Source organism: Lipotes vexillifer, unplaced genomic scaffold, assembly GCF_000442215.2.
Source record: "Lipotes vexillifer unplaced genomic scaffold, Lipotes_vexillifer_v1.1 scaffold195, whole genome shotgun sequence".
In the NCBI taxonomy this organism is placed as follows: domain Eukaryota; kingdom Metazoa; phylum Chordata; class Mammalia; order Artiodactyla; family Lipotidae; genus Lipotes; species Lipotes vexillifer.
Window position 1 is genome coordinate 1097476 of NW_006799532.1, and position 27023 is coordinate 1124498.

General features: G+C 37.5%; 1 protein-coding gene across 1 annotated transcript in view; it reads right to left on the bottom strand.

Annotated features, from left to right (window-relative positions):
• DCC (DCC netrin 1 receptor) overlaps nucleotides 1–27023 on the bottom strand; it is a 1189680-nt gene that overhangs the window by 116366 nt on the left and 1046291 nt on the right. Inside the window, 3 exon segments of the mRNA XM_007471661.1 lie at nucleotides 447–641; nucleotides 17916–18023; nucleotides 23200–23338. Of these exon segments, the coding sequence (XP_007471723.1) occupies nucleotides 447–641; nucleotides 17916–18023; nucleotides 23200–23338 (442 nt within the window).

Genomic DNA, 27023 nt, shown 5'->3' on the forward strand with positions numbered 1-27023 from the left:
TGTCTTGGCTGTTGCACATAATACGGCTCTGAACATTGGGACGCAGATATCTTATAGGGTTAGTGTTTTTGTTTCCTTTGGATATATTCCCAGAAGTGGAATTGCTAGATCATATGATATTTCTATTTTTAATTTTTTGAGGAACCTCCATACTGTTTTCCATAGTGGCTGCCCCAACTTACATTCCCCAAACAGTGCACAAGGGTTCCCTTTTCTCCACAGCCAAGCCAGCATTTGTTGTCTCTTGTCTTTTGGATGATGTCCATTCTAACAGGCTTGAGGTGATATCTCATTCTGGTTTTAATTTGCATTTTAATTTCTTTTGAATGTCCACTGTAGTCACGTGCCAACAGAGATGGTTTAAGGCAATTCCTAAATTGACTCCAAAACTATTTTATAACAACTCCATAGGAAAAACCCCCGAAATGACAGGAAATGATTCAAACCTTTCAGAGTCCTGAAAAGGATGGGATCCGAGAGGGGCCCCACTCCTTTCACATTCCGTGCTTGAATTCGAAAGTAATACATAGTGTCAAGGTTGAGATCCATGATTTGATGTGTAAGCCGATCACCACTGATTGTTTCCATAACCCAGTCATCAATTGGAATGTTCTTGTCCAAGGTATAAAACAAGATGTAAGCTGCATGAATAAATGAACACAACTTTGATTACTGTACTGACCACATGCTATACTTCTGCTTCCAAACATCTGTGTGTCCCAGGTACAATTTTCAAGGATTATCATATATCCACAATCTATAAAGCGCAGTATTCAGTTTGGCAAGTAATGATTTTTTTTTGTATTGCAAAGCTTAGAAAATGAATTGCTTCAATGTACAAAATCTAAAAGTGGAATAAGCCATTAGAAATAAAAATATCTGCCATATTTAAAAAATGCGAGGTTTCTGCTGCCTATAAATCCTGATTATTGGTTTGCGCTAATATATAAGCATGATGAAAAACATAAAAGACAGATAACAAGGCTGTATCATTTTCACTGTATCCAATAATGAAGATAAGTAATGTTTATTTTGGCTAGTGTTTAAATAATAAAAATACATTGAAAAGTATAAAGTGCCCTATATTTTTAAAGTGTTATAAAAGTGAATGATCTTATTTGATTACTGTAAGAACTCTGTGACGTTGGCAGGGGTACTGCTGCTGTCTTTTTGTAGATGATGAAGTTGAGCATGACCCAAGATAAGTGATAAAAGGGCTAGGATAACATCCTCTGTTACCATACCAAACATCCAACACTATTTCCCCCCGTCCATCCCACCTAGGCAAAAATAAACAAAAAAAGAAAGAAAAAGAATTTCTGGATAACTGTAGGTTATCTAGTTAGTATCTCAAATATTAAAAAATCCATCATTTGATAGTATCATTCATCCTCTGTGTTAGGGGATGAATAACTATAGTGTATTCAGTGGTGACAGTCTAATATGCACCCAAACAGATCCAGGTATCCCTGTAAAATATTCATATTCTAACATTATATTTAGCTAATATTTAAGCTAGCTTTTATTTAAAAGCATTAATTCATCACTTTATATTAAACTACATACTATATCAGATGATAGTGTAATATAAACTGTAAAATAACTCATCGCAGGTGTCTTTGCTACATGAATGTGGTGTCAGCCTCTACTTCTATCAAATTTCTGCAATGGTATCCACATCAGATAGGCCGCAAATGTCCCTAGGTCTATTCTTACGCATTGAATACATTCTTTGTAAATAATACTTTTTAAAAAGAATTGTCTTCCTTTGATTCCCCTAGTCTTTCCTTTTGAGTCCTGCTTGTCCCATCTGGACTGGGGAGCGTCACGCATAGATATTTCAGTGGTCATGTCACAGGTTCTTTGACTCAGATTCACTTGCCTTCCAAAATAACCATGCGTATTACCTACATCTCAGCACAACTCTTAATTCCACGAGGACTGATTTCCATGCTATCCTTATTCCTACTTCCCTCTTACTCCTCACACCTCTCCACCTTTCCTTACTTTCTCCATCCAACTCCTACCTGGCCATCCAGGTCTAGTTTAAGCTACATCTAACATATAAAACGTTCCTCTATAGTGAGCTCTCCTTTCTGTACACTTTGTAACCCACTTCAATAAAGTATAAGAGTACTTATACAATTTTGTATCATTTTCACTTAACCCCATAGTGATTTAAAGAATTATGCCTGGGTTTGGAGGATGCATTATAGACAGTGAACTGGATATTTTTTCCTTGTGATTCTGTAGGATTAAGCAATACCACAAACTCCAACACCCAGAAGTCCATTTGTCTTAAATTCAGATCAATGCTGAAAACTTGCATCTATTTTGCTTTGGCTTTCACCTTTTCCCAACTTCATTGTTTCTCAAATCTGCCTAATCATAAGAATTACCTGGGGACTAGGTATAAGTTACAAAACATAGAGCCCAAGAAAGGGCATTTTGATTCAATAGTCTATTTGATTCAATAGTCTTGTATAGCCCCCCAATTATCCCTGCCTCCTGGCAGTTACAGCTTTGTGTAGTCTTTTCTCTCTTGAGTGTACATGGGACCTAAGTCTTGCTTTTAACCAACAGAATATGGCAAATGTGATGGACTGTCACCTCCATGATTATGTTACATAAGTTATAACTTCTGTCTTGCTAGCAGACTCTATAGACACTCTCCTTTGTTGGCTTTGATGAAATAAGTTGCCAGATGGAGAATACCATGTGGCAAGGAACTAAGGCTGGGCTCTGATCAACAGCCAGTAAGGAACTGAGTCCTGCCAACAACTACATAAACTTAAAAGCAAATATTTTCCCAGGTAAGCCTCAAATGAGATATCAGCCGAAGCTAACGCCTTGATTGCCAGCTTGTAAGAGACCCTAAAGCAGATTACGCAGCTAAGTTGTGCTTGGACTCCTGACTGACAGAAACAGTGAGATAGCAAATGTGTGTTATTTTAAGCTGCTAAATTTGTGGTGATATTGTTACACAGCAGTAGCTAATAGGTTAATGGTAACCCCAGTAAACTGCACCCCAGTTGATTTCTGTGTTCCAGTAAAGTCAGGAATCACTGCTTTAGTTGATGATGTGAATTCTGCATATTTTGTGGTATATTTGTTGAGACGTTGATGCTGCAGATATGAATATGTAAGATGTGGAGAGCTCAGGGGAAGATAAAAGACTAATCAAGATAAAGAAGTCTACAAAATTTATAAAGGCTATATGGCTCCTCCCTCTGGCTGATATTAAACTTGGAAGACTATAATTCAAAAGGGATTATAAAATACCGTTGGATAAAGGAGTTGTTTCTGACTCATAGATGCCCATTCTTTGATAACTCAGCCCCTGAGATCAACATCAGTACAACCTCCTAATATTCTCTGAGCCAGAAAAGTCTCCATTCTTGTACCCAAAGAACCATATCTACTGAAAAGAAGACCCTGGTGCTAGTAATATTATTCTAGCTTTTATTATGTGCATGTCTTATCTCTTCAAAAGAGTAAAAATATTCCTTTAGTTCAGGAGCTATATCTTACATTACTTCTGATTCTTCAAAGAAAACTAATAAAATAGTCTTCACACAATAGGTATTGAAACTCACTTATTGAATAAAATCCCCTAGCCCGTAAGTATATAAGTTTTAAATTCATGACATGTAATGAAATTGTTGAAGTTTTCATGGGCTGTTGTTAGTACATGATGAACTTGAAAGTCTGGATAATTGTGCTCCCATCTCAAGTCAGCTACACTTATTCCTGATTTTCTCCATTTACCAAATGAGAATATAGTATTTGCCTTCATGTAATTTTTTCTATGTGAAGAGTATTCACTGAAGCATTTAAAAGTGACAGTTCTGGCATCAGGTAAGTAAAGTTGAAAGTGCAGGTTCGGACTCCAAATTGTATTTGAGCAATTTCCTGAAATTTATTTTTAAAAGCCTGTCATTGGTTGTAAATTTGAAAACTGAGCTGGAGAATAGAAACAAGAGTACATCACTCAAAACTGTAAAATCTAGCCTTAGAAAAACCATACAACTTCATTTGGATATGTGAGTTTGGCATGTTTTGAGGCTATTAAATCCATTGTTGAAGTCTCACCTTATAGATTTCCATTTAACCACATAGATTGGGACACATTTATAGGTTTCTCACTATCGTTCTGTATCTATATGTTCATTCCTTTGTGTCCAATTCCCTGTCATTCTCCATCCTTTCATCTTACATTTTTTCCACTTTATTTTTATCTCTTACCCACCACTCTGGCCAAATAATAAAGTATCAGTATTATATTCTATCATAGGTTGTAAGATCTTTTGGGATTATTAATTTACCTGGGCATTCCTACACTGAAATACCATTTGTGTAAATACTTATAAAACGTAGCATCATACATCTTTCATTTTGACGCTACTTATACAAATAGGTAGTTGTAATTCCAGAAGCAAAGTGTCAGAAAGTAGTCACCTCCACCTCTCTTCTCTCTTCTGTCCTTTTCCATACTTCCTCCCACTCACTGGTGATTCCCTTCCGTGGATCAGGTAGGTGGGTAAGTACTGGGAAGACCGAGATACATGATGTGGCCCCTCCCAGCAAGGAGCTCAGCCCAGTGAGGGCTTCTCATCTTTAAAGAACTGATTCTGATAATCATATATATAGGTAGATATATAAAAAAGGAGGACCCGCTTTCTCCTTTTTGTGTGGTCAAAAATTATAGGTTATGGATTCAGGGAGGCCTGACCTCAAATCATAGTGCTATCATTTACTAGCTTTGCAACGCTGAGCGACTTGAATAATCCAAGTATGTCTTAATTTTCTTATCTGAAAACAAGTTGCTGTGAGATAATGCATTTTAAAAACAATATATGAGTGTATTTCTATTATATTATCTTTTACGTAGTAACTGCCTAGTAATTGCTAAGGCTTTTATTTATTTATTTATATTAATAAAGCTTAAGAAATATCTTGTTTAGAAGCTGGAACTACAGTTTCAAGTCAAACAATATATTTAATATCAATTTCATGATTATTCTGCTCAACAAATGTTTATTAATTATCTACTAAGTGTCAAAGATATTGTTACTGGGGAGAAAGCATTAAACAAAATCTGAACCCTGTTCTCCTGCTGCTTTCAGCCTTGTACTATAAGCATTTAGATTTTCTCTCATGATAATATGGAAAGGGGATGGACAGAAAGAAGTCAAGATGACTAAGTTTCCAACTTTTGCTGCTGAGTGAACTGTGGAGGCTTCTAAAAAGATGAGAGTAAGACTGTTTAGACACATGACTCCAGTGTGAGTGCCCAGCTGGGTTCACAATCCCAATGGGCTAACAACCTGTTCCAGAATATAATAGTGCATTGTTTGACCATTTGTGGTGGGTGATAGAGCAAAAAATGGAAGAATGGGAGAGAGGGGGATTGGGGAATAGAACGAGGTGACACTAAGACAGACAAGTGGAAATGTACAATATGAGGTAGGATGTGTGTATTTAGAATTCCTTGGAGGGAGACATAGATTCCAGAGACATGAGATCATATTCACTGAAGTCCTGGCTACAGTGCAGATACTTTTTCAGAGAAAGTAATGAAGGGAATGAAAAAATCTGCATTCTGGGAAGTAACACTTATGTAACAGGTGGAAGAAAAGTATGCTTAGGAGACAGAAGTTATAGCCTGGAAGTGGGAAGAAAAGTGTGGTTAGGTGATTTTACAAAAGTCAAGAGAGAGGAGAATTTCAAGGAAGAGGAATTGGACTAGAGTACTGAATGACACAGAAAAAGAGGGTACAACCTTAGTCATTAGATGGTATTGATAAGGAAACAATCTCTGAGGCTCTAACTCTTTTATCTGCACAGGTCCCTGATCTCAAATAATGTTAGATGTTGCATTTATTTAGATCAGTGTTTCACAAATCTAATTGTACGTTAAAATCACTTGGGGAGCTTTTAGGAAGTACCACTCTCAATCCCTCTTCAGATAAATTAAATCATAAATCAATTGAGCATCATTGATTTGGACCAGTAGAATACTGATAAGAAGAGAAAAACACAGTGTAATAGTTAAGACGAGGAACCTAAGTTTTACATCCCAGCTCTGCTACTTCTTCGTTATTTGACTTTGGGAAAGTTATTTACACTGGAAGGCCCCCAACTCTTCATTTCAAAATGAAATAATAGGAATATATGATCGCTTATAAGATAAAAATGCTTAGCAGAATGCCAAGCATGTAGTAAATGCTTAATTCATTTTGAACCATTTTCTTCTGAAAATGTCAGTCTAAATTCCTAAGATGCCAGTATATAATCAAGGAATTTAGGCACTGGAATTACCTAGATCTCCTCTTTCATCCTCTTTTTTGTTTAATCTTTTTGAAATATATATATATATATATATATATATATATATACACACATACATATATATTTATATATATATATATACATTTATAAATATATATATTTATAAATTGATGATCTGGTTCTGTTCAGAGTACAATAGCGAACCCTTGTCCTAGAATGAATTTCAACTGGGAATAATAATCACTAAATTATTTCAGTGCTCACTTTCTCAGTCCTTTATTATAACAATTCTACAAAAGAAGTTCTAAAGTAAGACTCAGGGAGGTTAAATAACTTGCTCAGGTATCTCCGTCAGAATCTTGCGTTCGTAACCACCCTGTTCTCCTGATGTGCACATACAGGGATTTAGGAAAACAAAGAAATAACAAAAGTAAGATGGGAGTACATCCTTCCACATAGGCACACGTGTGCTCTGACACACTGGAGAACAACTCACATCTTCCGTTGTCCTTTCACAAGAAAATGAGTGTGGAAAATCTGGGCTCTCGGCCTAACGGTCTGATATTTAGAATATTTTATCATCCTACTTTTTGAGGTGATTTGAATGAAAGAATCAAAATATGCATAGAAAATAAGTTGTTTTAAGTGTTGTTTAAAGTTGTTTCAAGGGTTTTTAGTGTTTGCTTCCTGTTGAATTGAGTCAAAATATCTCAACTAGATAATCACAACTTGGTTTTAATAAATGAAGCAGTCTTTAAAGGTGAAAAGTATTTCATCCCATACTTTTACTACGCCATTGTACAAGAATGGATTTTTAGTATTGAGAACTGTGAAACGTACACCTCTAAATAAAATATGTGGACACAATTTCTTATACATGCACTGTGACATTGGCAGACAGAATTTTATTGCTCAGATTAATTGGCATTTCCTGATATGGGACAGACTTCCACTTTTTCCAACTGAAAAGCAAAATTAAGCTTTTTTTTCAGAGTTGAAAACACATTCTGGGGCCCTGAACCAAGATGGCAGAGTAGAAGGACGCGCTCTCACTCCCTCTTGTGAGAACACCAGGATCACAACTAGCTGCTGGACAATCATCCACAGGAAGACACTTGAACTCACAAAAAAGATACCCTACACCCAAAGACAAAGGAGAAGCCACAATGAGATGGTAGGAGGGGCACAATCACAGTAAAATCAAATCCGCTAACTGCTGGGTGGGTGACTCACAGACTGGAGAACACTTATACCACAGAAGTCCACCCACTGGAGTGAGGATTCTGAGCGCCACGTCACACTTCCCAACCTGAGGATCCGGCAACAGGAGGAGGAATTCCTAGAGAATCACACTTTGAAGGCTAGTGGGATTCGACTGCAGGACTTCAACAGGACTGGGGGAAACAGAGACTCCACTCTTGGAGGGCACACAAAGTAGTGTGCACATCAGGACCCAGGGGAAGGAGCAGTGATCCAAGGGGAGACTGAGGCAGACCTGGTTCAGTGTTGCAGGGTCTCCTGCAGAGCAGGGGGGTGGCTGTGGCTCACCGTGGGGACAAGGACACTGGCAGCAGAAGTTCTGGAAACTACATCTTGGTGTGAGCCCTCCAAGAGTCTGTCATTAGCCCCACAAAAGAGCCTACGTAGGCTCCAGTGTTGGGCTGCCTCAGGCCAAACAACCAACAGGGAGGGAACCCAGCCCCACCCATCAACAGTCAAGAGGATTAAAGTTTTACTGAGCTCTGCCCACCAGAGCAAGAGTCAGCTCTACCCACCACCAGTCCCTCCCATCAGGAAACTTACACAAGCCTCTTAGATACTGTCATCCACCAGAGGGCAGACAGCAGAAGCAAGAACTACAATCCTGCAGCCTGTGGAACAAAAACTACATTCACTGAAAGATAGACAAGATGAAAATGCAGAGGGCTATGTACCAGATGAAGGAACAAGATAAAACCCCAGAAAAACATCTAAATGAAGTGGAGATAGGCAACCTTCCAGAAAAAGAATTCAGAATAATGACAGTGAAGATGATCCAGGACCTCAGAAAAACAGTGGAGCCAAGATCGAGAAGATGCAAGAAATGTTTAACAAAGACCTAGAAGAATTAAAGAACAAACAAACAGAGATGAACAATACAATAACTGAAACAAAAACTATACTAGAAGGAATCAGTAGCAGAATAACTGAGGCAGAAGAACGGATAAGTGACCTGGAAGACAGAATGGTGGAATTCCTGCTTGTCCATTCTCACCACTTCTATTCAACACAGTATTGGAAGTCTTAACCACAGCAACCAGACAAGAAAAAGAAATAAAATGTATTCAAATTGGAAGGAAAGAGGTAAAATTATCACTATATGCAGATGACATTGTACTATATATAGAAAACCTTAAGGACTCCACACAAAAACTACTAGATCTAATAAATGAATTCAACAAAGTAGCAGGATACAAGATTAACATTCAGAAATCAGTTGCATTTCTTTATGCTAACAATAAAATATCAGAAAGGGAATGTAAAAAAGCAATACCTTTCAAAAATCACACACACACACAAAACCCCTAGAAATAAAACTGACCAAGGAGGTGAAAGACTTATACGCTGAGAACTATAAAACATTAATAAAGGGACTTCACTGGTGGCACAGTGGTTGAGAATCTGCCTGCCAGTGGAGGGGACATGGGTTCGATCCCTGGTCCAGGAAGGTCCCACATGCACCGGAGCAACTAAGCCTGTCCGCCACAACTACCGAGCCTGCACTCTAGAGCCCTCAAGCCACAACTACTGAGCCCACGTGCCACAACTACTGAAGCCCATGTGCCTAGAGCCCGTGCTCCGCTACAAGAGAAGCCACTGCAATGAGAAGCCCACACACCACAAAAAAGAGTAGCCCCTGCTCGCTGCAACTAGAGAAAGCCCACGTGCAGCAATGAAGAACCAACACAGCCAAAAAAAAAAAAAGACTTAAACATAAGACATGACACCATAAAATTCTTAGAAGAGAGCATAGGCAAATCATTCTCTGTAATATATCATACCAATGTTTTCGTAGGTTAGTCTCCCAAGGCAACAGAAGTAAAAACAAAACAAATGGGACCTAATCAAACTTGCAAGCTTTTGCATAGCAGAGGAAACCATAAAAGCAAAACAAAACAAAACAAAACAATGAAAAGACAACCTATGGAATGGGAAAAAATATCTGCAAATTATGTAACTGACAAGGGCTTAATCTCCAAAGTATACAAACAGCTCATACAACTGAACAACAACAAAAAAACAAACAACCCAATCAAAAAATGGGCAGAAGACCTTAATAGACAATTCTCCAAAGAAGACATACACATGGCCAGTAGGCACATGAAAAGCTGCTCAACATCACTAATTATTAGAGAAATGCAAATCAAAACTACAATGAGGTACCACCTCACACTGCTCAGAACGGCCATCGTTAAAAAGTCTACCAATAACAAATGCTGGAGAGGGTGTAGAGAAAAGGGAACCCCCTACACTGTTGCTGGGAACGTAAATTGGTGCAGCCACTATAGAAAACAGTATGGAAGTTCCTCAGAAAACTAAAAACAGAATTACCATATGATCCAGCAATCCCACTCCTGGGCAAATACCTGGACAAAATTATAATTCAAAAAGATACATGCGTAGGACCTGTGAAGAAGGGGAGAGGCAGCATACAGAAAGGAGGGCCTCTGGAGTGTGGCGTTACAGAGTTTGCAGAGCACACTGGACACAGCACAATATTAGAATATCTGCAAAGGAACTCAAGAGAGTGATCAACATTAATGTGTCAGAAGATCGGAGGAAGAACCAAGATGGCGGAGTAGAAGGACATGTTCTCACTCTCTCTTGCGAGAACACCAGAATCACAACTAGCTGCTGGACAATCATCGATAGGAAGACACTGGAACCCACCAAAAAAGATACCTCACATCCAAAGACAAAGGAGAAGCCACAATGAGATGGTAGGAGGGGCACAATCACAGTAAAATCAAATCCGCTAACTGCTGGGTGGGTGACTCACAGACTGGAGAACACTTATACCACAGAAGTCCACCCACTGGAGTGAGGATTCTGAGCGCCACGTCACACTTCCCAACCTGAGGATCCGGCAACAGGAGGAGGAATTCCTAGAGAATCACACTTTGAAGGCTAGTGGGATTCGACTGCAGGACTTCAACAGGACTGGGGGAAACAGAGACTCCACTCTTGGAGGGCACACAAAGTAGTGTGCACATCAGGACCCAGGGGAAGGAGCAGTGATCCAAGGGGAGACTGAGGCAGACCTGGTTCAGTGTTGCAGGGTCTCCTGCAGAGCAGGGGGGTGGCTGTGGCTCACCGTGGGGACAAGGACACTGGCAGCAGAAGTTCTGGAAACTACATCTTGGTGTGAGCCCTCCAAGAGTCTGTCATTAGCCCCACAAAAGAGCCTACGTAGGCTCCAGTGTTGGGCTGCCTCAGGCCAAACAACCAACAGGGAGGGAACCCAGCCCCACCCATCAACAGTCAAGAGGATTAAAGTTTTACTGAGCTCTGCCCACCAGAGCAAGAGTCAGCTCTACCCACCACCAGTCCCTCCCATCAGGAAACTTACACAAGCCTCTTAGATACTGTCATCCACCAGAGGGCAGACAGCAGAAGCAAGAACTACAATCCTGCAGCCTGTGGAACAAAAACTACATTCACTGAAAGATAGACAAGATGAAAATGCAGAGGGCTATGTACCAGATGAAGGAACAAGATAAAACCCCAGAAAAACATCTAAATGAAGTGGAGATAGGCAACCTTCCAGAAAAAGAATTCAGAATAATGACAGTGAAGATGATCCAGGACCTCAGAAAAACAGTGGAGCCAAGATCGAGAAGATGCAAGAAATGTTTAACAAAGACCTAGAAGAATTAAAGAACAAACAAACAGAGATGAACAATACAATAACTGAAACAAAAACTATACTAGAAGGAATCAGTAGCAGAATAACTGAGGCAGAAGAACGGATAAGTGACCTGGAAGACAGAATGGTGGAATTACTGCTGTGGAATAAAATAAAGAAAAAAGAATGAAAAGAAATGAAGGCAGCCTAAGAGATCTCTGGGATAACATTAAACACAACAACATTCCTATTATAGGGGTCCCAGGAGGAGAAGAGAGAGAGAAAGGATCAGAGAAAACATTTGAAGACATTATAGTCAAAAACTTCCCTAACATGGGAAAGGAAATAGCCACCCAAGTCCGGGAAGTGCAGTGAGTCCCAAACAGGATGAACTCAAGGAGAAACACGCTGAGACACATAGTAATCACAGTGGCAAAAATTAAAGACAAAGAAAAATTATCAAAAGCAGCAAGGGAAAAATGACAAATAATATACAAGGGAACTCCCAGAAGGTTAACAGCTGATTTCTCAACAGAAACTCTACAAGCCAGAAGGGAGTGGCATGATATACTTAAACTGATGAAAGGGAAGAACCTACAACCAAGATTACTCTACCTGGCCAGGATCTCATTCAGATTCGACGGAGAAATCAGAAGATTTACAGACAAGCAAAAGCTAAGAAAATTCAGCACTGCCAAACCAGCTCTACAACAAATGCTAAAGGAACTTCTCTAAGTGGGAAACACGAAGAAGAAAAGGAGCTACAAAAACAAACCCAAAACAATTAAGAAAATGGTCACAGGAACATACATATTGATAATTACCTTAAATGCAAATGGATTAAATGCTGCAACCAAAAGACACAGGCTTGCTGAATGGATACAAAAACAAGACCAATCTATATGCTGTCCACAAGAGACCCACTTCAAACCTAGGGACACAGAGAGACTGAAAGTGAGGGAATGGAAAAAGATATTCCATGCAAATGGAAATCAGAAAAAAGCTGGAGTAGCAATAGTCATATCAGAAAAAATAGACTTTTAAGTAAAGAATGTTACAAGAGACAAGGAAGGACACTACATGATGATCAAGGGATCAATCAAAGAAGAAGATATAACAATTATAAATATATATGCACCCAACACAGGAGTACCTCAATACATAAGGCAACTGCTAACAGCTATAAAAGACGAAATCGACAGTAACGCAATAGTGGGGATGTTAACACCTCACTTACACCAATGGAAAGACCATCCAAAATGAAAATAAATAAGAAAACAGAAACTTTAAATGACACAATAGACCAGACAGATTTAATTGATATTTATAGGACATTCCATCCAAAAACAGCAGATTACATTTTCTTCTCAAGTATGCATGGAACATTCTCCAGGATAGATCACATCTTGGGTGACAAATCAAGCCTCAGTAAATTTAAGAAAACTGAAATCATGTCAAGCATCTTTTCTGACCACAATGCTACGAGATTAGAAATGAATTACTGGGAAAAAAACATAAAAAACACAAACACATGGAGGCTAAACAATACGTTCCTAAATAACCAAGAGATCACTGAAGAAATCAAAGAGGAAATCAAAAAAATACCTAGAGACAGAGCTTCCCTGGTGGCGCAGTGGTTGGGAGTCCGCCTGCCGATGCAGGGGATGCGGGTTCGTGCCCTGGTCCAGGAAGATACCACATGCCGCGGAGCGGCTAGGCCCGTGGGCTGTGGCTGCTGGGCCTGAGCGTCTGGAGTCTGTGCTCCGTGGTGGGAGAGGCCACAGTGGTGAGAGGCCCGCATACCGCAGGGAAAAAAAAAAAAAAAAGAAAATACCTAGAGACAAATGACAATGCAAACACGATGGTCCAAAACCTATGGGAGGCAGCAAAAGCAGTTCTAAGAGGGAAGATTATAGCTATATAAATCTACCTCAACAAACAAGAAAAACCTCAAATAAACAATCTAACCTTATACCTAAAGGAACTAGAGAAGGAAGAACAAACAAAACCCAAAGTTAGCAGAAGGAAAGACATCATAAAGATCAGAGCAGATATAAAAGAAATAGAAACAAAGAAAAAAATAGCAAAGGTCAATAAAACTAGAAGTTGGTTCTTTGAGAGGACAAAGAAAATTGATAAAACACTGGCAGACACATCAAGAAAAAGAGGGAGAGGACTCAAATCAATAAAATTAGAAATGAAAAAGGAGAAGTTATTGGGCTTCCCTGGTGGCGCAGTGGTTGAGAGTCCGCCTGCCGATGCAGCGGATGTGGGTTCGTGCCCCGGTCTGGGAGGATCCCACATGCTGCGGAGCGGCTGGGCCCATGAGCCATGGCTGCTAAGCCTGTGCATCAGGAGCCTGTGCTCTGCAGCGGGAGGGGCCACAACAGTGAGAAGCCCGCGTACCGCAAAAAAAAAAAAAAAAAGGAGAAGTTACAACAGACACTGCAGAAATACAAAGCATCCTAAGAGACTACTACAAGCAACTCTATGCCAATAAAATGGACAACCCGGAAGAAATGGACAAATTCTTAAGAAGGTATAATCTTCCAAGACTGAACCAGGAAGAAATAGAAAATATGAACAGACCAATCACAAGGCATGAAATTGAGACTGGGATTAAAAATCTTCCAACAAAAAAAAGTCCAGGACCAGATGGCTTCACAGGTGAATTCTATCAAACATTTAGAGAAGAGCTAACACCTGTTCTCAAACTCTTGCAAAAAATTGCAGAGGACGGAACACTCCCCAACTCAATCTGTGAGGTCACCAACACCCTGATATCAAAACGAGACAAAGATACTACAAAAAAGGAAAATTACAGACCAATATCATTGATGGATATAGATGCAAAAATGGTCAGAAAATACTGGCAAACAGAATCCAACAACACATTAAGAGGATCATACAACATGATCAAGTGGGATTTACCCAGGGATGCACAGATTCTTCAATATACGCAAATCAAACAATGTGATACACCGTATTGACAAATAGAGGGAGAAAAACCATAGTCATCTCTATAGATGCAGAGAAAGCTTTTGACAAAATTCAACACCCATTTATGATAAAAAACTCCCCAGAAAGTGCGCATAGAGGGAACCTACCTCAACATAATAAAGGCCAAATATGACAAACCCACAGCAAATATCACTGTCAATGGTGAAAAACTGAAAGCATTTCCTCTAAGATCAGGAACAAGACAAGGATGTCCACTCTCACCACTCTAATTCAACATAGTTTTGGAAGTCCTAGCCATGGCAATCAGAGAAGAAAAAGAAGTAAAAGGAATACAAATTGGAAAAGAAGAAGTAAAACTGTCACTGTTTGCAGATGACATGATACTATACATAGAGAATCCTAAAAATGCCACCAGAAAACTACTAGAGCTAATCAATGAATTTGGTAAAGTTGCAGGATACAAAATTAGTGCACAGAAACCTCTTGCATTCCTATACACTAATGATGAAAAATCTGAAAGCAAAATTAAGGAAACACTCCCATTTACCGTTACAACAAAAAGAATAAAATACCTAGGAATAAACCTACCTAGGGAGACAAAAGACCTGTATGAAGAAAACTATAAGACACTAATGAAAGAAATTAAAGATGGTACCAACAGATGGAGAGATTTACCATGTTCCTGGATTGGAAGAATCAATATTGTGAAAGTGACTATACTACCCAAAGCACTCTACAGATTCAGTGCAATCCCTATCAAATTGCCAATGGCATTTTTTATGGAACTAGAAGAAAAACTCTTAAAATTTGTATGCAGACACAAAAGACCCCAAATAGCCAAAGCAGTCTTGAGAGAAAAAACTGGAGCTGGAGTAATCAGACTCCCGGACTTCAGACTATACTACAAAGCTATAGTAATCAAGACAGTATGGTACTGGCAGAAAAGCAGAAACACAGATCAATGGAACAAGATAGAAAGCCCAGAGATAAACCCATGCATCTATGGTCAACTAATCTATGACAAAGGAGGTAAGGATATACAATGGAGATAAGAAAGTCTCTTCAATAAGTGGTGCTGGGAAAACTGGACACCTGGATGTAAAAGAATGAAAATAGAACACTCCCTAATACCGTATACAAAAATAAACTCAAAATGGATTAGAGACCTAAATGTAAGACTGGACACTATAAAACTCTTAGAGGAAAACACTCTTTGACATAAATCACAGCAAGATCTTTTTTGATCTACCTCCTAGAGTAATGGAAATAAAAACAAAAATAAACAAATGGGACCTAATGAAACTTCAAAGCTTTTGCACAGCAAAGGAAACCATAAACAAGACAATAAGACAACCCTCAGAATGGGAGAAAATATTTGCAAACGAATCAATGGACAAAGGATTAATCTCCAAAATATATAAACAGCTCATGCAGCTCAGTATTAAAAAAGCAAACAACCCAATCCAAAAGTGGGCAGAAGACTTAAACAGACATTTCTCCAAAGAAGACACACAGATAGATGGCTAAGAAGCACATGAAAAGCTGCTCAACATCACTCATTAGTAGAGAAATGCAAATCAAAACTACAATGAGGTATCACCTCATACCAGTTAGAATGGGCATCATCAGAAAATCTACAAACAACAAATGCTGGAGAGGGGGTGGAGAAAAGGGAACCCTCTTGCACTGTTGGTGGGAATGTAAATTGATACAGCCACTATGGAGAACAGTATGGAGGTTCCTTAAAAATCTAGAAATAGAATTACCATATGATGCAGCAATCCCACTACTGGGCATATATCCAGAGAAAACCGTAATTCAAAAAGACACATGCACCCCAATGGTCACTGCAGCACTATTTACAATAGCCAGGTCATGGAAGCAACCTAAATGCCCATCAACAAATGAATGGATAAAGAAGTTGTGGTGCATATATACAATGGAATATTACTCAGCCATAAAAAGGAACGAAGTTAGGTCATTTGTTGAGACGTGGATGTATCTAGAGACTGCCATACAGAGTGAAGTAAGTCAGAAAGAGGAAAAACAAATATTGTATATTAAAGCATATATATGGAACCTGGAAAATAGTACCGATGATCTGGTTTGCGGGGCCGAAATTGAGACACAGATGTAGAGAACAAATGTATGGACACCAAGGGGGGGAAGTCGTGGGGGGTAGGGGTGGGGGTGTGATGAATTGGGCGATTGGGATTGACATGTATACACTGATGTGTATAAAATTGATGACTTATAAGGACATGCTGTATAAATAAATAAATTAAATTAAAAAATTTTAAAAAAAAGAAAAAAGAAAACATTGTATTCTTCTCATAGACAATGTGATGGCATTTATTTAAATGAATTGGAAAATTGGGTAGTATATGACTTATTTTATCCTTTACCCCAAAATATATTTTTTTCTATCAGAACTTGTTTTTATTTAGACAATTTCTATTCTGTTTTTTTCTTCTTAAACTTATTATCTGTTGATTTACCATATGTTTATAAATATCTGTTTATAACAGAATAAAAGTCATCATGTAAACAAATCAAAATCTACAAAAGTAGTGAAACAGAACCAATGAAAATAGATCATAACACTAAGGGGAAGAGAAAATTAGAATGAGCCACCCTCAGTTCTAAAAAGGCTGGCAGAGTGACAACTGAGTATATAAGATTTGGGGGAGATTTTATGTCTCTATTCTTTTTCCATATTTGTCAGCTCAAATGGAAATTCTGTTTGTTATTGCAGTAAGAGCAATATATTAGAGAAAAGTAGTCTTCAACTTAAATTTAAACCACATTTGGAATTTTCACATTATCTTTTCATTTTGTAAAATTCAAAAAGTAACTCACATAAAGTAAGTGTGCCATCTGAACTGTTATTTCCAAGCTTATCTCTGTATCACAGAATGACTGAATTGCTTTGCTAATTTATAATAATGCTATCCACTTCTGGTATGCAAAATAAGAAGAAACAGGAGTGACTCTTACATGTGCCTAACCCAATGGTTCAAGTTAATTAGACTATAATGTGCACATTTTTAGTTATACAATATTCTTCATAATAATTATATGCTATGGAGACATGTATTAAAAGCCTAAAGTGATCATTTAAATGCAAAATCTCTGATAGAACTCCATTATATTTTTCATACTAAATTAACACTACAGGCTTCTAATGGATGCTTTAATTAGGCATCGATGTTATCAGAAATATTTGGCAAAATAAAATCTTTCACTGTGAAATATTCATTAAGTTCAGTTTCCGTCAGTCAATATCAGGTGTTTTCCGAGCCTTATGATTTAAGTAAGAAGCTAAAAGCTAAGTGAGAAACTAAAAATCCTCAGACAAACCTCCTTCCTATGTTGCCTATAAAAATACACAGTCATTAAGTGTCTTTTGTATTTTATAACTGCCAAACAACTGGCTTCTTTTTAGTCAGTTAGGCTCAGAGGCATTCCACTACAAGGTTATCCTAATGCTGCACAGAATCAAAAGCAAAAGGTCTATACTAATTGGAATTTTCCAATTAGTACTAATTGGAATCTTTCAAGAAGCAACACAAATGAAATGTGTTTGTGTGTGCATTTGTAGGCTCCATTAGAAGAATTCCAAGGTCAGAGGGGGCAAGAAGAGACAATCAGAAAGGGTCAGGAGTCAACTGAGATACTGGGACAGAAAACTAATACATAAAAGGCATGAGCAGTGCACAGGAGGTAAGCAATCACAGGACAAGCGGAGCAGCACAGGAAATAAAGCTGAGGTGCCTACCGGTAATTTTTCCATTGGCTTCCAAGGGAGGCTGCCAGCTCACAATGACAGTGCGAGGCTTCCCTTCTCGAGTAATGACCGTCAAATCCTTGGGAGCAGAGGTCGGGGCTGTGAGATGAAACAGAAACATGGCCTTGTCATTGGATGTGAAAGAAAACAGACATTTATGGGACTTCTAATCATGATGTTGACACTCAGAATCTATCACACAGTATATCATGCTTATTTTACCACGCACAATTTATTTTAGGTATTTGAATTAAACAAGCAAACAAAGATGCAGAAATTAATGTTTTTCCATGGAAGTTAACTGACTTTCAAAGGTGTGAATATAGAGAGGAGAACAGAATATGTGTGAATGTAGAGAAAAGTATAACCGGTATTTTCAAGTGAGCGATGTACTAAAAATGTAAGAACCATTGTAAGAACAAAAAAAAATGGACACATACTTAGTGAGATTGATGGCTACATGTCTCCAAGAGACAAAATTCTGTTACGACTGTAGGATTTATATATAAATGAAAACTCACCTAATTTTATTTTTCCTTAAAAGACAAAAAATAAAAAAATAAAGAATTTACCTGCAGGTCACAATATCTTGCTTAGGTAACATACTAGATATCTCCCAACAAGAAGGCAAAGAAGTATTTGAAAACAGAGGAAATAGAATCTATGAGGGTCTTAGTATCAACCTGGTAGGAAGTAAAGATGGCAAGAAATGCTGTCTTGCTTAGAGCTACTTTTCCCACATGTTGTTTGAGGGAAACAGAATTTGTCACCCCAAAATATGCCTCTTTGGCCTAAGAATTAAGCTGATTATTTTTAAGAAACAACAGAGGAAAAGTTCTGAAAACCGAGTAGAAGTTACTCTTTCGTAAAAGGAAAATTTATACGTTTATAAGGGTATCTCCCTCTTTGTGCCAGGAAGAGGAGGATGACAAGGAGGCAGAGACTTAAATGTACGTAACAACCATGCCCTTGTTTATTGTGATTTGCCTGAAAACTTCCCATTACTGGCTTCCCACCCTCCAACACCTTTTGTCTTTAGCTGGAGATGGTATTGAAAGTGGTGGCCATTTTAGGGAATTACTGTTTTCCTGGGTATCTCTCATATATACAAGAGGTATACTTATTGTCAAACTTCTGTTTGTTTTTCTCCTGTTAATCTGTTTCTTATTACAGGGGGACTCAACCAAGAACCTGGAAGGATAAAAGGATTTTTCTTCCCGTAAATTGTGCTCAAACAAATTTTAAATATACTTCAAAGGCGGCAGCAAAGTGGCCAAGCTCGTCCAGTATCTTTCAGGCTTCCTTTGACCTGCTTTCTCACTCGCTATGCTTTGAAATGCAGTCAGTTTTCCTTCTAGGCAGCTCACAATGCCCAAGTCTACTATCCATAGTCTTTTTCAATTACCCCCAGTTTGACCTAAGCAATGTCAGAATGTCTTTAAGTTCCAAGCTTGGGTTCTGGAGGGATTTCCTGATCTCTGCACAGGAGTATTTGTATATTACAAATAGGTAAAACTTGGTCCTAATTCTGAATTCCTCTTCACTCTTATAATTTGCTTCGGCTCTTCTGTTGACTGTAACAGTGCAGAATCTGCGTATTATCAACACTCTATTTCCAGCTTCCCTTCCTAAGAAAATTCCAAATAGAGGGACATCAAACATTCCCATCTATCATACCATTTGATTTCCAAGGCCCTGATCCTCCAAGCCACTAGGATACCAGGTTAACCAAAGTTGCACCAAATTGTAATATCCTGACAAAGTACTTAATATACTTAACTTTTTTTTTTTTAAAGAGGGAGGAAGAGAAGGAAGCGAGAAGGATGAGGAGAAGAAAAGGTCTAGTGTAGCAGATCCTTGAGTAAAGAGACTGTATATTAAACATACTTTAATACATATTTTAATGAAAAGAAAGAAAGGACATTATTGCAAAAAAGATTTGTAATAGCAAAATACCAGAGAGGCAATGCTACTTTAAAGAAGGGTTAGTTTTATAAAGAGCTCATTCAAGATATTTTCTAAGCCACAGATAGGAAGGTAATATATAGCCACAAATTAGAATGTTATACCAAACATAATAAGAAATTTCCAATTTTGGAAGTAATGAAAGATCTGTCTAATGAGTCAGAATAGTCTGTTTTTTCTGAACTGTATTAAAATTAAAATTGATGCTTATTTAGCAAACAAATGATGATGATTAGATTGCTTCACTGACTCTATGTTGATATTCAAAAGATATATGACTCCAGCTTTAGCAAAATAATACACTGAAGAGCTGGTTACTTTTCAAAAACAAAAAAACAAAACAAAACAAAAAAACCCGAAAACAACTTAATGACTAATCTATTTCAGGTGCTGAGCAAATTTTTCTTTTTCCTCAAGCCATGTGACTGTTGGTAAATAGAGATTCTGGTATTGGAATCAATGTCTTAGTTGTTTAGGATTATCATATGAGATGTATACTATTCCCTCATATTTATTTATTTTTTTATTAAAAAAAAAATGTTGGATATTTGTAGTGGCCCTAACAAGTTCAGTGATCCCTAAGTCAAGCAGAAGGAGGTCTTTGGTCTGCTCTACTTCTATCTCGTGGGTTCTCCTGAAATAATCTTTTATAACTTCTTACCTGTCTTCATTGAATTAAATGATATTAATAACAATAAATACCAGGCCCTGCAGGATTTATACTTTATTTTCTTATACACTCTCGTGTCCCCAAGCTGTCCATGAAAACTATGCTCCAGTCACTCTGAACCATTCATAAGCGTCTCTTTAAGACATCTTTCTGATACTTGTTTGTGTATTTTTGTGCATGCTGCTTCCTTCCTTTGGAAGGCCCTAGAACGGATACCTGGCAATCCACCCAGGCCACGGCTCCATCATTATTTCATTTGTGAAATCTTCCCTGACTTCTCCAGACAGAATTTATACTTGGATCTACGTGCTCTGATTCTAACCTGGCCAAAATTCTATGACTGTATTTTTCATGTTACTTCAAGGTTGTATTTTTAAAATATTTTTCTTATGTATTAGCTTATAATTCTCTCCAAGATAAAGGCTGTACTCTCTTTACCTTTTATACCAAGTACCTATCTCAGGACCTGACAATTAAAATGAACCTTATTGGAAACCCGTAATCAATATCTCAGACAACTGGACACGCACTGCCCTCTGGTTTGTCTGTTTCTCAAAGGACTTTTCCCATGCTTAAATTTCTTTGTTAAGTGTATGAGTGGATGGTAACATTCAAGATTTAGAAGATGTCCAGCCCTGGAAATCGTATTGGGCATTTGTTTTTAGACTGCTCAGCACCCCATTCCCTCCTTCATTTAGAGAGAACACTTGGATTTTTCCTTTGGGAACAAGTTCTCCTCTGTGTCACATGAGCTGGGTAGCAACAAAGAATAGAAATTTCATGGCCTTCATCTCACTCTCTTTAGCTGTGTGATTCTCTCTTCTAGGAAACTAGATGTTAATACAAGAAAGGAAAACACATTGGAGTCAAACCACTGTGACTGTAACACCTTGAAGGGAGAGTCCTATAGTTCCTCATCTCTAAAGCCTGGGAATACTGCTGCTTCTTGTCCCCTCTCCAAGACTTCATTATTTCAGCTGTCCTTCCAATTATTTTTATTTTATTTAAATTAACTAGAGTAAAATTAGGGATTCATCACCTGGACAGAATGAAGTGTTTCAAGAATCTGTCAGCGGCCATTACCTTTATTATTAGTAATTTCAGCACAAGTGCATAAAAACGCAGCCCCATATGTGTTATTATGGAATTAGAAGCAAATGCTAGAGTTATTTCACTTCATTTCCTTCTCCCAGTTATAAAACCTGCAGACACTTGTGAATTACTTCTTGCTTCTCATCATCACCCAGGGATCTTATCCACATGCTATTTACACCTCTGTCCAGGTCATTATTTGTTTTGACAGTCACCCTTCCTCCTAGCCATATTTCTAAAAGTTAATATCTTTTTGTCAGCAATGGGTCTCACCACTGACATCCCTACAAGGCTAGGCAGTTGAGGAGAAATCAATAGGGTGCATTTATCAAGTCAGACGTTGGTGTGCATTTATGTTTATGACAGGGAAAAATGAATGAGGAAATTATTACTCCTTCTCTTTCACTCAGGGAAGACCAAATGCCTTACTGGTTTTCATTTAACTCTTTTCATCTCCTTTTAAGTTAAAAAGAAAGAGCAGAGCCTTTATTCTCCCCATAGTTCATAACTCATTCAGCTTGTCTTATTCTCCCTAAGAAGCTAAGAACATTGACATCCAGGGCAGGATTCTAGGAGAATGATTTAATATGTATAAGCATGTAAAATAGAAGAAGAAGGTATTGAAATTAAACAACTAGAAAAAAAACTTCTTATAGAAAGGAGTACCCTCAAATTGTAAAAAATATTCACAATGAACTTAGAGTTAAGGTAGTAGCCTGAAATAAAAATTAGAACTGCCATGCCATTGGGCAAATTCTAATGGAAAAAGAAATTCAACTTACCCAGATGAAAGTTTTACTGGCATATTTTTTAAAATTTGGAAATGTGTGGTACAGTTTATCCCCACAGATGATGTTATGCCATGAAAGTAATCAAAAAGTATGTTAAACCCTTTTTTCTTCAGATGTTGTATTTCTGTGAACTATAAATGCCAAGTGCACTGCATGTCTGCTAAGGTTATAAACTCAACATTTATGACCCATGGTAAACGTGACTGGTAAAATTTACAATGAATTGCATTTACTCTCGACTTGAACTATTGCAAAATGCATGAAAGTTTTCCATTGTGCTGTGTCTTATTTCCAAACAGTGAACGTGACCCCCCAGAAACTTCTTGCCACAGTCAGCTGAAGTTATTTAGGGTAAAGCGTCCATGAGACTACAGTTGTAACGCAATGTTTCATTTTGTATCTAATTTCTTTCCAAAAAAGTAAATACCTAGGATGTCTGTTGATCAAAGACACACATGCTTTGGACAGAGTAAAATGCCTTTGCTTAAATGTATTGAAAAGAAGATTTCTATTCAGGTCTCCTAAATTAATATACAGATTAAAACCAGATCACTTAATACACTGGGGACTCATTTTCTTCTTATCTAGAGTGGGGAGGATATATATTAGATATAAAAATGCTATGAATGATTTTATATAAAATAAGGTATAATTTAGACATCATGGTGGACACAGGTTCCAACTTCCTTGGTACCTGGAAAACACCACTACCAAATATCAAGAGTAGAAATTTCAAAGCCAGCCTTTCTTCACATACCTGCTTCATATGTGGTGGCATGTGCAGTCATGCTCCATGTGCTGGACCTTCTGTTTTTTGTTACCATGACCGAGAACTCATACATTGTGTTTGGTTTGAGGCCTGTTGCTGTGTAACTCAGAGATGTTGTGTCTTCTGACTAAACAAGTGGGAAATAAGAAAAGAGAAAAAGAAATGAACTTGGTAAATCAAGACACATAAGAAGACTATCAAAAGCCAACAAAAAAGGAATTTATTTCCAAACAGCGGAAGACCTAGGACACAGCACTGACTTTATTTTCTTTCTGTACCAGTTTACACTGGCTGATTGTACATCTAAAATCTAATCAATAAAATCAGGTGTTACGTTGTTAAAAGGGGCAGATAGCTGATAAATTTTCCCAAGTGAGGCAATAACCACAGAGACAGGACCAATTCCACTTCCTTCTGTCAGTTCCATTTTTAAGGTTATCTGCACTGACTTTAACTTCAATTTATTTCTAATAATTGAAGTCTTTTTTCAGAGGCTTTAATGTTTTATATATTTTACACAGATTGTTATGATTATTGTCCACTGGTAATAAAATGAATTTTTAGAGCTCTACTGCTTATGGTTTTTTAAAAAACTCTTTATGATACAAACTTTTAGTGATTCCAGAATCTATATAGCTGTTATAAAGAAAATGGACAAAAGCAATATTGTGTTGTGTAATTTTCTTTCTTTGTGCACAGGTCACATTAAATATACATTGAAGAATGGTCATTGGAGCAGTTGATCAGGAAGAGAACAATAAATTGGATAAGTATTAAATGATTACGTTAGTGTTAATATTTTTGGTCTTCTGAATACATTCTTTGTCTTTTAAACAACAGGTTAAGGATATTTCAGTAGAAAGTAAATTGTCTGTCTTTACTGCTTACTCAAAAGATCAAAATTGTAATGAAGAAAAAGGTTACTCTCCCAGGTTAATGTGTATTTTCCATATCATCAGGCAAATTTAAAACTATTTAGGCCTATTATACATATCAATTTATGCTTGTTATTTAGATCTTGATCATCTTCCAAGGTTAAATATTTACTTTTACTTTTAAATTTATTACATTTGTTATATATCTATGTCTAGTAAAATCAAGGAAAACTTTTTGTCTCCACCTATGTCATACCTATATCCTCCCTTAGCTATTCTAGTGTGGTCTATCTTTTTTATTCTACTATGAATCGTTCTTAGATTATAGCTATGGAAATCTTACATTTCATTATAAAATCAAATAAATATTTAACTGTTCTAATAACATTTCGATGATGTGCCCATCCATCCTATTTAAGTGATGACCTCATAAACATTTATCAGAAGCTCTTAAAAATAGCTGTAAAAATGTGTGCCCTAAATAAATGTAAAAATACTTTGTAGACTAAGATAGAACTCCATCAAATAAAACACGAAACGGGCAGCTCGTATCTGATAGGCTGATATAACTTCCAATCTTTCCCTCCTTCCCTGTCATGAATACCTCTAAGTCTTAGAAATGGAAATAAGGGGAGAAATGGGGCAATGAGAAATATTTCAGCTAGGAGGGAAGACCACACGTTGATAAAACTATTCTCTTTGAGCATAGACACAACTGGCATTTGGGAGGCAACTAAGCAATAGTTGCCTTTGTATTTCTTAAATTCTTATATGCCTTGTTTGTATTCTTGAATGATACACTTGCATTCTATAAATGCCATTAATTCACTGAGTTTTCTCAGGAACTTTATGAAAAGTTACTATTCAACATAAATCAGTAGCCTAGAAGTATTGACATTTTGGAAAATCATGGCTGTATGTGTGTGTGGGGGGGGCAGAATACCTAGGTACTACCTCTCTGAGCCTCAGCTTCCTCATCTATAAAATGGAAATAACCGTAGCACTGACCTTACAGTGCGATTTAAAGTGTGAAATAAGTCAAGTAAAGCATAGTATGTGGCCCAGAGTAAGTACTAAATAAATGTTAGCTACAATATTGTATGCATTGTCTAGTGTGAGATATGGGCACTCTATATGTGTGGTGTATATACACACACACACCACACACACACACACACAAACACATATTTACAGCATTTTGATAAATTCGCCATTGAATTGTAAACATCTTGAGGGCTGAGACTGAGTCTTGCACAACTTTCTATCTCCTGTAATATCCATGCTAGTATTTGGTACTAGCATTTTGAATGGAAAGTCATATAAAACATCAAATGATGAATCACTTTAGTAGAAAATAAATTATAGAAAATTTCTCCATTTGATAAGGAAGGCCAATATAGAGTTTTGGACAATCAAAATATGAATGTCTGGATTATGGCTCGACGTGGGACTGAAGTTGAAGGGTACTCCTGGGGGGAGAGGCCTGGATAAAGCCATCAGCTTATCTGAGTTCCAGCTCTAGTTTCATGGGGAATTTTGTCAAGTTATACAACCTATCCAAGTCTTCATAAAGATCTCCACATGCTTACTTAGCTATGCAGAATCTTACTTATTCTTTTTATATTGATAGTATATCAATATCCCAATCGCATAGATAAGAAAAAAGGAGATTAAACAAGTTAAGTCACATGACAGGACACAGGAAAGCCAACTCTAGAGCCCATTTATTTGACTCCATGTATGTATTTTTCCCCCATTACCTTGTGCTGCTCTGCCTAGCTTCTATAAAGCTTAGTGGGGAATGAGATGAAGTAAGAGATATGACAGTGGTTTGAAAAGTTCAAAATGCAAAACCAAAGTAGTCTATTACTATTATTTGTAAAATTTAAATTTAATGCATGTCTTTCTAGTAGACCAGATATGCTCTACATTTTTCCTTGCTATCCAGCTTACCTAACTCTTTCCTCTAACCCTGCTTCTCAGGGTGTGGGTGTAGAGTGTGTATGTGTGAGAGAGGGATTGAACGTTAGTAATGGAAAGCCTTATTAGGTCAGGGAAGATGATGAGGAGAGAAACAGTTAACATATTTCTTTCAATTCTCATACTTCAATCCAGAAGAGAAAACAGCCTCTCCTTACAGAGGCTAGCTTTGGGTTGGGTCTCACACTGTAGGCGTTCTTTATGAGACTCAATAATCCTGGGTCTGTTCTATTGACTCTTCAACTGAAAAAAAAAAAAAAACGCCTCCAGAAATTCTGAAACTCAAATCATTCTGCAGAGAACAATCATTGTCCTTCAGAACATTTCACGTACTGGCAAGGTACCCACAGCCACTGTGAAATGAATGTATCCACAAAGTACAGCAACCATGAGCATAACATTTTAAAAGTAGTCTTTTAAAAGTAAGCTTAGAATTGGGTAATCTGTATATAAAGAGAGTTTTAAAAAAATGCTCTCATGTGTTTCATCAGTTGTCTTATCTGATAATGTTATCCTTATTTATAGTTCTGCTGAGTCTTAAATCTGATACTGTAAGGAGATAGATAGGATACTTAGAGCATATTTTATATCAATGATACTATTTGGACGTGCCTGGAGAGTTTCTCCTAGTACCTGACCTAGCAGGGAGGCAGAACCAAAGAAAACTGTTTTTTAAATGGTTTCAACTAAACACTGATTTACTACGAAACGTGAATTTTATGCCACTTAAAGCTTGAATGAAACTAGAAGCAGATCCAGCATGGCTACAGGAGAAAAGAGGCAGACTTACAAAATTATTGGTGGGATTTTCCTTTAATCTGGGGTTTTGAGAGTTAGAAATTTCCAAAGGATATTCTCATCCCCCCCAAATCACCACTGGCTTGAGTCTGGATTAAGCAAGACAGCTGTTTAGTGGAAAGAACATTGGATAAAGTATTGGGAGATCCAGATTCTCCC